The 13,573-nt window shown below is 48.3% G+C and overlaps 1 protein-coding gene and 1 long non-coding RNA gene across 2 annotated transcripts in view; one reads left to right on the forward strand and one right to left on the reverse strand.

The window, feature by feature from the left end:
- Positions 1-13: 13 nt before the first annotated feature.
- LOC127060433 (uncharacterized) lies at positions 14-2,397 on the forward strand. The gene is made up of 3 exons (XR_007779500.1): positions 14-163; positions 555-647; positions 746-2,397. It is a non-coding gene; the product is annotated as an uncharacterized LOC127060433 (long non-coding RNA).
- A 357-nt stretch (positions 2,398-2,754) lies between these two features.
- POU2F3 (POU class 2 homeobox 3) overlaps positions 2,755-13,573 on the reverse strand; it is a 46,266-nt gene continuing 35,447 nt past the window's right edge. The window contains 8 exon segments of the mRNA XM_018923091.3: positions 2,755-3,330; positions 4,458-4,590; positions 5,574-5,640; positions 7,566-7,727; positions 8,474-8,610; positions 9,765-9,906; positions 10,664-10,846; positions 10,972-11,054. Of these exon segments, the coding sequence (XP_018778636.2) occupies positions 3,291-3,330; positions 4,458-4,590; positions 5,574-5,640; positions 7,566-7,727; positions 8,474-8,610; positions 9,765-9,906; positions 10,664-10,846; positions 10,972-11,054 (947 nt within the window). The 3' untranslated portion in view covers positions 2,755-3,290.

Consider the following 13,573-nt stretch of genomic DNA (forward strand, 5'->3'; position numbering starts at 1 on the left):
GGAAGGGGAACGGGGCGGGGGAAGCGGGAACAGGCGCTCGGTACCTCCGCCCAGCCCCGGCCCGCCCGGCTGGAGCCGTCCCGGAGGGCGCCCAGACTTTATTTGGGCTGGGCGTTTTCCTCCCTGGTGATGGAGAATAAAGCTGGATCAGGCTGGATGGGAGGTGCTTTATCTTCTTTTCTTCCTTTTCTTTTTTTTTTTTTTTTTCCTATTGTTTTGCCGAGTGTCCTGGAGTCTTCTTGCAGTCTTGCTCCCAGCTGGGGGTGCAGGGAGGGGAGGATGAGGCGGGAGGGCTCAGAGGGTTCGGGACGGGCTGGGAGTGGTGCTGGACACTCGGTGCTCAGGGAGAGGTGACACAGAACGTGCAGAACAGGATGAGTGAGCCAGGAGCTGAGCTGGGGCCAAGCTCATGGCTAGGAGTGAGTAAGCAGGACAGGGCTGTGCTTCTTCCAAGCCCTGCCAGCCAGCTGGGTGTCAGCACTGTGTCACCCCTGACTCAGTTTGCTTTAAAATCTGATATTGTGTCCCCTAAACAACCTGAACTTCCCCTGCAGCCAGAGCTCTGCACTGGGAGAGAAACCTCTGAGAGCACAAGAGCCCTTCCCAGTGAGCCCTGCCGTGTGTGCTGCACTCCACAGGATGCTCCTGTGAGTTAAACACTCAAATATCCTTTTAATTGGGTTGTAGATTATAGGTTGCTCTTATATTTGAGCTAAAACTTGCTGATTTTTGTCTCCTTTTTTAGCGTCTTGAAGCAGGAGCCCCAGCACAGAGGAAGAGAGGCCCACTGCAGTTTGAGCATCTGTAAAGCTGAGCCTGAATTTAAGCTAAAATGTGTTATTGGACAGTTAGGATCCATTCCAGTTCTACCAGAGCTGGAAATCCCGAGGCTGTGAGCACCAGGAATGATGAGGGACCTCAGTGGCATCATTTGGGCACTGAGAAATGCTCCAAATCTCCCTTCAGGTGACAGGGAAACCTGGGAAGGACAAGGAATATTCCCCCAGCTTGCACTCCCTCTCCTCACCGGTGGAAATCAGAGGAGGAAAGAAATGAATGAACGATAAAATGAATTAAATACCAACAACAATTTGTTCATTTTCCAGTTCTCCCCCAGCCTTGCTCGAACTTGGGAAGTGCTAAATGTCAATTTATGAGGTAGCCCAGCTGCTGGTGGCCCAGCAGCTCTCCTTGGAGAGGGGCAGGCACAGCTCAGCTCAGGAGGTCACCGAGGTCCCACAGGGAGCAGTTGCTCCCTGCATTGTTCCCTGTGGCCCTGGGAGGTGACTCCTGCTCCTGGAAAGCTGGAATTTCCTGCTCTGGTGATCTGGAATCCCTCAGATGCTCTCCTGCGAGGCTGGAAGCGTTCCTGGGTGCCAGGGGAACGAAGCTCTTCCCCTTCCAGCTGCAGCTTTCTGTGGAGCAAACAAACTGCTGGTGTTTGTCAATAAATCCCAGGGATCTGTCCTTGTGTTTATAAACTTTGGGGAGCAGAGGAAGCCTCAGGATGTTTTTGCACAAGGCCTGGCACAGCTTGGCCTTGATCTCAGCAGAAACATTCACGTGCAGGTGCTGTTGTTCAGCTTTTAACACATTGGGGGTTTCCCTGCCAGCTTTCAGGAACATTATTCCAAAATTCATGCAGGTGGGAGCAAATGGCTTGGAGGAATTCCTGAGAACCAAATGGAATGGTTTGGAAGAGAAGCCAAAATTGGATTTCAATGTATCTTCTCAAGGCTCTAAGAGCATGTGGATGTACAGTAAATTGTAAAGAGATTATTGGAAATAGCTGATTTAAACTTTATTTTTGATCCCTTTTGACCAAGGGGCTCACAAACCTCTGCGAGCCTGGACCAAGGCACTTGACTCTGAAGGCAAAATACAAATTACAGCTCAGCTCCCAGGAGTTAATTCAGGAATTTCTGGCTAAAACATGCAGGCTGAGGTTATGAAGACATTCAGAGCTCACTGTTGAAATAATTGCTGATAATCTGTGGAATAATTGGAGATTTTCACAGTAGAAATAAGCTGGAAACTACAGCTGTGCTGAGGTTTGGGTTAATGAATGTCCTTGGTGATGGGAGGCAGGAGAATCAGCTGGGAAGTTCATCATTCCCTAAATTCTGCTGTTTGGCACAAACTGAGCACTGGGAGCAGGAAATTGGATTTTTATCACCATTGCCTATCAGGGATCAAGTCCTTTCTCCAAGGTCATGCAGGAAGTAAAATAAGAGAGAATGGCCCAAAGGTTCAGACTGGTGTTTGAATTTGTCCTTCTCTGCTAATCTTAAATGTCCACATCAGCCAAAATGAATTTAAAATAAAGGAGACATAAGAGTGGATTTGTAACCATAATTTTCCTGGGGATAGGCTGTGAAAATTGACTTCTCCTTTGGAATCTTTTGGAATTCTCAAGCACTCGCACGCACCAACCTCAAGCAATATTATGTGAACACAAAAACACAGAACAGAAAATAAATTCCTTACAGCTCAAAGAGCAGAAGGCATCTCAATAATAGCTTGTTATTAAAACCCAAAAAAGAGCAAAAAATAAAAAAGAGAAGGTCAAGACTCCTTTTCATCCCATTCATTTGTGTAAATCAACACGAACCACAATTTCCCCCCAAGTTTCCAGCAATAACAAGACCTGGACACAAGTTTTGCAAAAGACAAATTTTTTTTTTTGGTTGTTTTGTTTGGTTTTTTTTTTTTTTTTTAAAGGAAAAAATAAGATAGCTCTAAAATACTTTATTAAAAAAAAAAAGGAAGAAAAAAAACAAAAAGCACCTTTAGAAAGGGAGCAGGAGCAAAGCAAGTGGATGGGGAGCCCGGGGCAAACCAAGGCTCCCACCCAGCCACGGGGCTGCGGTGAAATGAACTCAAACCTCGGCTCAGTTTGGGGGCTGTGCGTGACAGGAACAGCAGGAGGGACCCTCGTTCCTTTTGGGGACCTCTGGGACGGGATGGGGACAGAGACAGAGACAGAGAGAGAGAGGAGAGTCCTGCACAGGAGCCCTGCCCGGGAGGATGCGGAGCTGCAAGCGGAGGAGCCATGCGAGGACAGCCAAGGACTGCAGGGACAGTGCCACCGTGGGGGGGCTGGGGACGAGGGACAGGGTGACAGTGGGGGCTGGGGAAGGGCTGGGCTGCAGTTTGAGTCCCTGCACAGCCCCGGGGCCGGGGGTTCCTGGCACGGCCGGCGGTGGAAGGCACTGGAGGGCCCCGAGCGCGGCGGGCGCGGCACGGCCGGGATGGAGGCAGAGCTGCTCCTGCCCTGGCTGCTCCAGCTCTCAGTGGAGGTAGGTGGGCTGGTTCCATCGGTACCAGGAGCTGTTGGCAGCAGGGAACAATAAAAAGTTTCACCTCGGCGTAAAAACCATCCTGATTTCCCTCTCAACCTTGTCACAGACATATTTTATGAAAAATCCCTTTGCCAGGATCTTTGCTCCTGAGGAGCTTCAGCCTCTCCGTGTTTTGCTGCTTTGGAATGGGATTTTGGATTTCCATCCATTCCATTGAATGGAAAACAATTTCACCCAGCATGTGAAATGGTTTTCACTCAATGACCAATGACATCCACCTGTGTCGAGGCTGTGAGCAGCCACAAGATTTTATTGTCATTCCTTTCTATTCCTTGCCAGCCTTCTGCTGAAATCCTTTCTTCTATTCTTTTAGTAAGTTCTAATATATCATTTTCTTTTAATATAATATATATATAACAAAATAATAAACCAGCCTTCTGAAACATGGAGTCAGGATTCTCATCTCTTCCCTCATCCTGGGACCCCTGGGACACCCCCACACACCCTGACCTTGGTCAGCACATCCTGCAGTGAGTGAGAGGGCAGAAATCACAAAATCACATCCTGACACTCCTGAGAAACCCAGAATATCCTCAGCTGGAAGGGACCCACCTTTTTTTAAACACAAAAACTTTCAAACCTTTGGTACATTTAAACCTGGCATTGCATTTTGCACAGAACCAATTTTTCCAACCTGTTGGATCCAATTCTGAAGCCTGACCACTTGGGTCAGACTCTGACAGCTTTCACAAGAAGCAATATTTTTTTTTTTATTCTGCTAGGAGTCACAGATTAATAGATTTTGTATGAGGACAGGAATGGGAAACTTTCTAGCATTTAAAATCTGGATTCAAATCCATATTTTACAGCTTGGGTCTAGCCCACAATCCATTTGGCAACGCTTTCTCTCCTAATTGAGATATCTCGTTCAAATTCAAATATCTAGCTCAGATATCACCAAATCCAACTTCTGTCCCTGCACAGGGCACCCCAACACTCCCACCCTGTCCCTGAGAGGTCACAGGTGAAGCCTCACACAGGAGCACTCCACACTGCTGGAATCCCTGAGGGTTTTCCTGTTCTTCCTGGAGATCCCAGGGTTTTCCCCGATGCCCTGGTTTGGTTTGGGGTTCTTGGTGGGTTTTTCTGCCTTACCCTGAAGAGTTGAAGCCAGAAGAGTTCATGGCAGCTTTGGAGTTGCTCTGGGCTGTGCCGGGGCTGCTGGCATGGAGGGCACTGCCAGGGGACGAGGGCCTGCTGGAGTTCCCTGGGGAGCACGAGGATGTCACTGCGAGGGACAGAGCACAGTGAGCCTGGCATCTCCTCCTGCCCAAACATCCCCAGCCCACCCCTCTGCCCACCCCGTGGCTCCTCTGATTCCCTGCCCTGGGGAACATGGGGGGACCCAGGAATGTCCCCTGCTCCTATAGCTGGGAATTTCTGGTCTTCACAGAGGTCTGACACTGACCCATCCTTCATCTGGCTCTGGTTCCCTGCCCTGGGGAAGATGGGGAACCCCAGGAATGTCCCCTGCTCCTCTATCTGGGAATCTTTGGTCTCCAAGGAGATCTGACTCTTATCCCCCTCCTTTATCTGACCCCCCTGATTCCCTGCCCTGGGCAAGGTGAGGGCCCCCAGGAATGTCCCCTTTCCTCTATCTGGCAATCCCAGCTCTCCAAGGTGAGGGCCCCCAGGAATGTCCCCTGTTCCTGTATCTGGCAATCCCAGCTCTCCAAGGTGAGGGTCCCCAGGAATGTCCCCTGTTCCTGTATCTGGCAATCCCAGCTCTCCAAGGTGAGGGTCCCCAGGAATGTCCCCTGTTCCTGTATCTGGCAATCCCAGCTCTCCAAGGTGGGGGACCCCAGGAATGTCCCCTGTTCCTGTATCTGGCAATCCCAGCTCTCCAAGGTGAGGGTCCCCAGGAATGTCCCCTGTTCCTGTATCTGGCAATCCCAGCTCTCCAAGGTGAGGGCCCCCAGGAATGTCCCCTGCTCCTATTTCTGGCAATCCCAGCTCTCCAAGGAGATCTGACTCTAACCCTCCCCCCCTTTATTTGGCTCCAGTTGTGCCTGGCTCCCAAACCTGAGCCCCCCAGCCCAGGGTTATGTGGAATTGTTCTTTTGCCCAGTGCTCTCCCCCAGCTGTGTGGGGCCACCGTCCCTGGCCAAAGCCAAGGTCTGGTGGAGATTGTCCTGCAAAAGTGCCCCAGAAATGGAAGAGTTGGGGAGAAGAGGGCAGAGCAAGGAGGGAAGGGAGGTTCCCAAGGCTCACCAGTCCCAGGCATGGTGCTGTGCACTGGATTGACGGAGAGGGGCCCCAAGGAGCCTGAGGTAGAGACCTGGACAGGAACAGAGGCACTGAGAGGGGAGAAATCACATCCAGCCACTCCTTTCCCAGCCCTCTGGAGTGTGCTGGCTCCCAGGGACACACCACCCACAGCTGGGGCTCTCCTGGGGGTTTCCAGACATGTTCCAGGGCAGAAACACCAGTCCCATATCCAAGGGAATATCTATATCATCTTATATCTATCTATATAATCTACAGCTATATCTATCTATATCATCTACAGCTATATCATCTATATCATCCATAGCTATATCTATCTATATCATCCATAGCTATATCTATATCATCCATAGCTATATCTATCTATATCATCCATAGCTATATCTATCTATATCATCTACAGCTATATCTATCTATATCATCCATAGCTATATCTATCTATATCATCCATAGCTATATCTATCTATATCATCCATAGCTATATCTATCTATATCATCCATAGCTATATCTATATCATCTACAGCTATATCTATCTATATCATCTATAGCTATATCATCTATATCTATATCATCCATATCATCACCCCTATCATCATCCATATCACCCATATCCAGATCAATCAATCACCCATATCCAGATCAATCAATCACCCATATCATCTCTATCTATATCATCTCTCATTATATATATATGTGTTCTATATCTATATAACGGCATATTTAGTTATTATTGTATTTATGTGCATTATTATATACAATATTGTATGTCTCTATCGTTATATACCCTCGTTATATTATCTCATATAAATATCTCCAAGGCCATGGGAAGAACTCAGAATTAGTGTGGCACGTGCCTGACAGTCCCCTCATCCACCTGAACTCATGGATCAGCTGTGGAAAAGCCTGAAATGATCTCATTTTCTGCAAGGCTCAAGATAAACCTGTCAGAGCCACTTGCTCTCAGCCTGGGCATTCTCAGCCTGAAACTTCCCAGCCCACTCTGGTTCTGGGCACCAAAAAATCCCACTCTCCTTCAGGGAGGTTAATTCTCAGGTGACAATTGGCAATTTGGGAGCTGCATCTGAATCAGCATTGATTCCTGAAGGCAGCACTTGGTTCAGGAGCAGCAGTCCCAGGGGAATAATTCAGCCAAGCTCCTGCTCTGGGAATCCAGATGTTTTTTTGGGGACCAAACTTCCCCTGATGTTTTCCTGCCTTCTGATGGAAAATTCCAAAAGCCAGGAGATTTCAAGATAAAATTCACATTCCACCTCCCACTCCTGCTGGAGCTGCAGAACCTGAATTTTATTGTGAATTTCTGAAATTTTATCTCTTATGCACTGAAGAGGCTGCTGCCACTTTTAAATGGCAAAGGCACCAAGCAACTCTTAAATGCAGCTAAATTGAAATCAGTGTATGCAATCCTCATCCCCCATCAATCTGGGAAAGATTTCCTTCATCAATCTCGAGGGAAAAAGCTTTGGGATCATGATTTGACTAAATTATCCCACAATTAAACTAATCAATTCCTCCTGGGAAACTTTTCTTTCTAGTGTTTTCAATAAACAGAATTATCACTTAATTGTTATAATTAATTTAGCTGCATGTTTTCAATGGATGGAATAATAAGAAATGTTCTGGGTGGGATTCCACTCCAGTGGCTGAATCCCAAGTCCCTGACCCTCCCTCAAGGGAAAAAGCTTTGGGATCATGAACTGACTAAATTATCCTAATCAATTCCTCCTAGGAAACTTTTCTTTCCAGTGTTTTCAATAACCAGAATGATCAGTTAATTGATTTTCTTTCCATCCTTTTCAATAACCAGAATGATCAGTTAATTGATTTTCTTTCCATCCTTTTCAATAACCAGAATTATGCCTTCAGGAATTGTTATCCTTGAGCAGATTGTTTCCAGTGGGTGGGATAACAATCCAGGTTGTGGCTGGGATTCCCTGGGGGTGGCAGGAGCCCCTCACCAGTCTGGAGTTGTAGATGGGTGATTTGATGGGGGATGGCATCGGGCAGCTGATCCTCTTTTCCTTCTGGCGCCGGTTGCAGAACCAGACCCGAACCACTTCCTTCTCCATGGAGAGCTGCTCTGCTATCAAGGAGATCTCCTCTGAGCTGGGCTTGGGGTTCTGCTGAGAGAGGCAGCAGGTTAAAAAAGCCCCCCAAAAACCCAATAAATCTGTTCTGAACTGGGCTTGGGGTGCTGCTGAGAGAGGCAGCAGGTTAAAAAAGCTCCAAAGAACACAAGGAAATCTCTGAGCTGGGATCTCTGAGCTGGGATCTCTGGACAAAGATCTCTGGACAAAGATCTCTGGACAAAGATCTCTGGACAAAGATCTCTGGACAAAGATCTCTGGACAAAGATCTCTGGACAAAGATCTCTGGACAAAGATCTCTGGACAAAGATCTCTGGACAAAGATCTCTGGACAAAGATCTCTGGACAAAGATCTCTGGACAAAGATCTCTGGACAAAGATCTCTGGACAAAGATCTCTGGACTTGGGGTTCTGCTGAGAGAGGCAGCAGGTTAAAAAGCCACAAAAAACCCTAATAAATCTGCTCTGAACTGGGCTTGGGGTGCTGCTGAGAGAGGTAAGAGGTTAAAAGCCCCAAAGAACACAAGAAATCTCTGAACTGGGATCTCTGGACAAAGATCTCTGGACTTGGGGTTCTGCTGAGAGAGGCAGCAGGTTAAAAAGCCACAAAAAACCCTAATAAATCTGCTCTGAACTGGGCTTGGGGTGCTGCTGAGAGACGCAGCAGGTTAAAAAAGCCCCCAAAAATCCAATAAATCTGTTCTGAGCTGGGCTTGGGGTTCTGCTGAGAGAGGTAAGAGGTTAAAAAAGCCCAGCAGACAGAAAGATTTTCCCCTCACATCTTGGAATCTCTTCTCCAGCGTGGAGCGGATGTTGGTCTCAATGCTGGTCCTCTTCTTCCTTTTCCGTCCAAACATCTCGTTCACGGAGGGGTAGGAGTTGGGGGTGCTCATGGAGGAATCCAAAGGAGCAGATTCTGGGAGAGGACAGAGGGGGAAAAGAGATATCCAAGAAGATAATGAGTTATTTCCATTCCCAGATACTTCCTGTGAAACAAAGGCGCCTTCTAAAATAGATTAATTAAATTAATTTAAATTAAATCTAAAATCGATGAATTGTTCCTGCACTGTGGATCCTCCCTCTGATGATAATTAAAATTGCTCCAAATCCATCAACAAGATTGTCCAGATCAAAGAAGGAAAATGTTTGAACCCACACACCATTTCTCCTTTGTGAGCCTGGTTCCCAGCCTGCTCTGACAGGACCAGGGCTGTTCCAATAAATCCATTTCACACCAAAAAGGATGTGACCAAAGCATTTGGCTCGGGGTGGCTGAGATGTGACCAAGAGCCCAGACATCCTGAAGGGTGAGGTCAGCACAGGACACCTCCCCAAATCCTGCTGCCCCTGGGAACTCCCCTCTCACTGAAATCCTTCCTTTTCCAGCTGCTCCTCCTGGGCTGAACCCTCAGCTCTCCTCCCCTCCTTCTCCAGCGCCCACAGGGAGGGGCTGAAGGGATTTGAGGTTCCTGGGTGGATCCTCTCCTGCTGCTGGTGATGCCTCAGGTTTCAGCTTTTCTATTGTTCAGATTTTTAGGTTTTAGGTTTTCTATTTTTGAGACTCTGTGCTGCTTTAGAGTGAGGGTCTGGGTTCCCATCAGGGCATGATGAGCTCTGTGCACAGAGCAGGGAGACAAAACAATTCCTGCTCCAGCTGGGCACCAAGGACAAATGATCCAAATCTCAGCCCAGGAGCACAAACCCCGTGGGCTGGAGAGAGAAAAACAAGGCTGGGACTGGCTGGGCTAAAGCTGGGCTGGGACAATGAACTGCAAGGGGCAAATGGAGCAGAGCTGATCCCAGGGAGAGACCCCGGGAGCGCTCGGGCATTTTGGGACATTTTGGGGTCATTCTGGGGCCATTTTGGTTCATCCTGGGTTCATTCTGGGGCCATTTTGGGACCATTTTGGTTCATTTTGGGACCATTTTGGCTCATCTTGGGTGCAGCCCTGGCTGGGCTCTGGTGCTGCCCAGGATAATTCCCGGCTTTATTCTGTAGCTCTGCCCAGCCTCTGCTCTAGCTCAGCCTTCCCAAGGCATCAGTGGCATTTCTGCCTTGATGTCACCCACCTGCATCACTGAGCCACTTCTCCAGCAGGGGCTTGAGCTTGCACATGTTCTTGAAGCTCAGGTTGAGAGCCTCGAAGCGGGAGATGGTGGTCTGGCTGAAGTCATTCCCGTAGAGCTTCCCCATGGCCAGGCCAACGTCCCCCTGCCAGGGGACACCCAAACCCCACAGTGAGCACAGGGAGAGCCCTCCCAGCTGTCCCAGCCCCAGCAGAATCACAGAGGCACAGAATGAACCAGCCTGGAAAGGAGCTCTCCAGCTGCACCAAGGGAAATTCAGGCTGGATATCAGGAAGAAGTTTTTTACAGAAAGGGTAAGAAAGTTCTGGAATGTTCTGCCTGGGGAGGTGGTGGAGTCCCCATCCCTGGGGGTGTTTAACAAAGCCTGGATGTGGCACAGGGCTCAGTTGAGGGGTTGGGTTGGACTGGGTGATCTTGGAGGTCTCTTCCTACCTGGTCATTCTGTGATCCTGTGACCTTTGCGATCATCACGTCCAACCTATGACCCAACACCTCCTCATCAAATAAACCATGGCCCTGAGTACCTCATCCAGTGACTCCACCACCTCCTTGGGCAGGTGACTCCAGAGCCCAATCATCCTTTCAGTGAAGGATTTATTCCTCTTGCAGCCTAAGCTTCCCCCCAGGCTGCTTCCAGGATAGCTGCAGCCTCGTTTCCATGACCTGCCTGCCAGGAAAAGGGGATTTATTCCCCCCAGGAATCTGCCCCCACCCCTGAATACTGGAGAAGGTGCAGACATCAAGGGTTTGGTGGGGAGGTGCTTGTCTATTTGTGTATTTGGAAGGGAATGCTGCCAAATAACCCAAATTTACCTAACCCAGCCTTTCCTTCACCCACAGCTCTGCCCCAAATTCCCCCCCTCCCATCCCCTCCCTCTCACCTGTGTGAACCCCAGCTTGATCCTCCTTTGTTTGAAAGTCTTTGCAAACTTCTCCAGCTCCTCCAGGTCGCTGGGCTCCTCGGAAGCCCCTGCTGGGGTCAGGTGCTTTGCCACTTGCAAGTGCTGGGGGACGTCCAGGTGGGGCTCAACCGAGGAGCCAGGCAGGCCAGAGCGACCCACAGCCTGCCCAAAACACCCCAAAAGAGATGCCCAGGGTCACAGAAACAGAAAACCACACCGTGCCCAGGGCCACCTGCCCTCCCCAAAGCAGCAGGGGGAGCTTGACCCGCCCTCAGGTGTGTGCTCACCTGGGAGGCCAGGCTGGGTCCGGGCTGGGAGAGGAGGAGGCTGCCCTGCTGCTGAGGGAAGGAGAGGAGGTTTGGCTGCAAAGCTGAGGAGAGAAAAAAGAGACACGTGTGGTCAGTGAGCAGCCCCAGGAGAGCTGGGAGTGGGAAGCTCCATTTGTTATTTCTTGCCCAAAACACCAGAATTTCAGCCCTTAGGAACGTGCCTGGCTCTGAGTGGATTATGAGGAAGAAAAGGTTCCTCCCGTGGCTTTTTAGCCTGCAAGGGATCATTACAATAATGATAGGAGTGAAATCTCTCATTTGCTGATCCCTGCGTGTCACTCATCACACTCAGGCATTTCAGAGACCTCTAATCTTGATTTTAGGTGCCAAGCAGCAGAGAATTTTCTACATCCTTCCTGGGGATTTCTCTCAGTTCTTAATTATTGCAGCTCTTAGAAAAATGGACATCTTATTTCCAACATAAGCCCTTGTGACTCCAACTTTCAGCCACTTGATCTTGCTGAAAAAACCCTGATCCTGCAGTTAATCTTGTGAGCCCTCCCACTCTGCTCTCAACTCTACATTTCATTTTCAAATGCCATTTGGAAGCCATCTGACCCCTTCCTTCCTACCCTACTGTATTTCAAACAAATTGAATTTCTTTCAGAACGTCGGAGCTGACACGGAATGATGAAAGGAAGAAAGAAGGGAAATCCATAAAGCCAACAAAAACTGGGATTTATGGAGAGTGTGTAATTGTTTCGCTGACAAACTGCCAAGTACAAGCCTATATCTCTTAGAGGGAATGTCCTACAGGATTAGGTTGTGTAGTTCCCTAGAAATTTAGTTGGTCTCGAGTCCATTGTGAGTGAAACCTATAGAATTTAGTGAGGATTTATCACCTTGCTCGGAGCAGTCAATACATTTAATTGATTATAACTGACAATTACAGGGAGATCCATGGAAATTTATGGACTTCTTCTAATAAAAAGGAAAACAGATAATCTCCTGAATCAATCACTGCCCCCTCTCTCTCCGCCTTTTCTTATTTAATTTAGATCTGATGTGCAAAATCCCATTTATTTACTTAGGCTGGGGCTGGAATAAGCCTTCCCTAACGCTGGAACAACTTCAAATTTCAAATCCAGGCTGGTAATGAGGTGCACATTTTTAGCAGTGCAGGTAATTAATCACTGCAATGGCTTTGCCTTGGGACATGGCAGATGCTCTGTCATTTGGAGTCTTTAAAATCATGATTGAACACCTCAGCTCCAGCTCGGAGGGAAATGAAGGGCTGGATGCAGGAACCACCGGTCTGACAGCTGAGATGGAGATTTCAGCAGCAATGTTTAGGCTGACAGGGTTCCCAAAATCTCTGTGGCTGCTCATTCCCACCTTTGCAGCCTCTCCCACCCCTGACTCCAGTGTTTTACTGGGAATGAGGAATAAGAGCTGGGAATTGATCTGACAGCTTCAAAACCAACCAAACTCGGGGTCAAGTCCCTGTTGGAAAGGTTCAGGTTGATAACCAAACTCAGGGTCATGTCCCTGTTGGGAAGGTTCAGGTTGATAACCAAACTCAGGTTTGTGTCCCTGTTGGGAAGGTTCAGGTTGATAACCAAACTCGGGTTCCTGTCCCTGTTAGAAAGGTTCAGGTTGATAACCAAACTCGGGTTCCTGTCCCTGTTGGAAAGGTTCAGGTTGATAACCAAACTCAGGGTCATGTCCCTGTTGGAAAGGTTCAGGTTGATAACCAAACTCGGGTTCCTGTCCCTGTTGGAAAGGTTCAGCCCCTGGCCGAGCCCCTTTGGCCACAAAATCCATTTATGGACCCAGAGTCCAAAATCAGGAGACAGATCATTCCCTGATGACCCCAAGGACAATTCTGGAATATTTTCTGCCTTTCTTCAGGAGGAAGAAAACTCCACTTGAACCAAATTCCTCTCCACTTTCACTCCCCACTGGCTGTGCATGCATGTGGCAAAAGGATCATTAATCCCTGGCAGTCAGCCATGCACAGGGAATTGTCCTGCACAAAAATCCAGCTCCTGGCCACAATATCCAGTCCTGGTCAAGCCTGGAACTGGAAGGGGTGACAAGCAAACAAAGCTGCCAAAAAAAAGTCCCTGAACAGATCAATTCCAATCTCTCAAAGGCAGCAAGTTCTGCTTTGCAGTAAAAGATGTTTATTATTCATGAATAAAAGCAAGGCAGCAAGGAATGGATTGTCCTGACCGTATTTCAAACCAACCAATTCAAAATTATTTGTAAATATACATCAAGTACCTTTATCCATCAGTGCCATTTGGCAGAGAGGAGAATTTATACCCTGTCAGGAAGAAATAAATTCCCCACTTGCTTTTGGAGTGTGTGAACCAGTGGGTTCAAGCTGCAGAGATTTAATGTTCTAATCCTGAATTTTAGTTCATGTGCTGGGATAAATCAAAGCACAAGCAAAGGATCCAAATCCCCCCTTGGATCTGCCAGGTTGTGAATGAAAGCCTAAAACACCCTCCATCCACATCCCCGGGCTGGGAGAAATGCTGTAAGAATATTGGGGGTAAAAACAGAATTCAGGGAGTTTATCAAGCCTGGAGTGAGTGCTCAGCACTTTCCTGGA

Source organism: Serinus canaria, chromosome 24 (assembly GCF_022539315.1).
Source record: "Serinus canaria isolate serCan28SL12 chromosome 24, serCan2020, whole genome shotgun sequence".
NCBI classification, from domain to species: Eukaryota; Metazoa; Chordata; class Aves; order Passeriformes; family Fringillidae; genus Serinus; species Serinus canaria.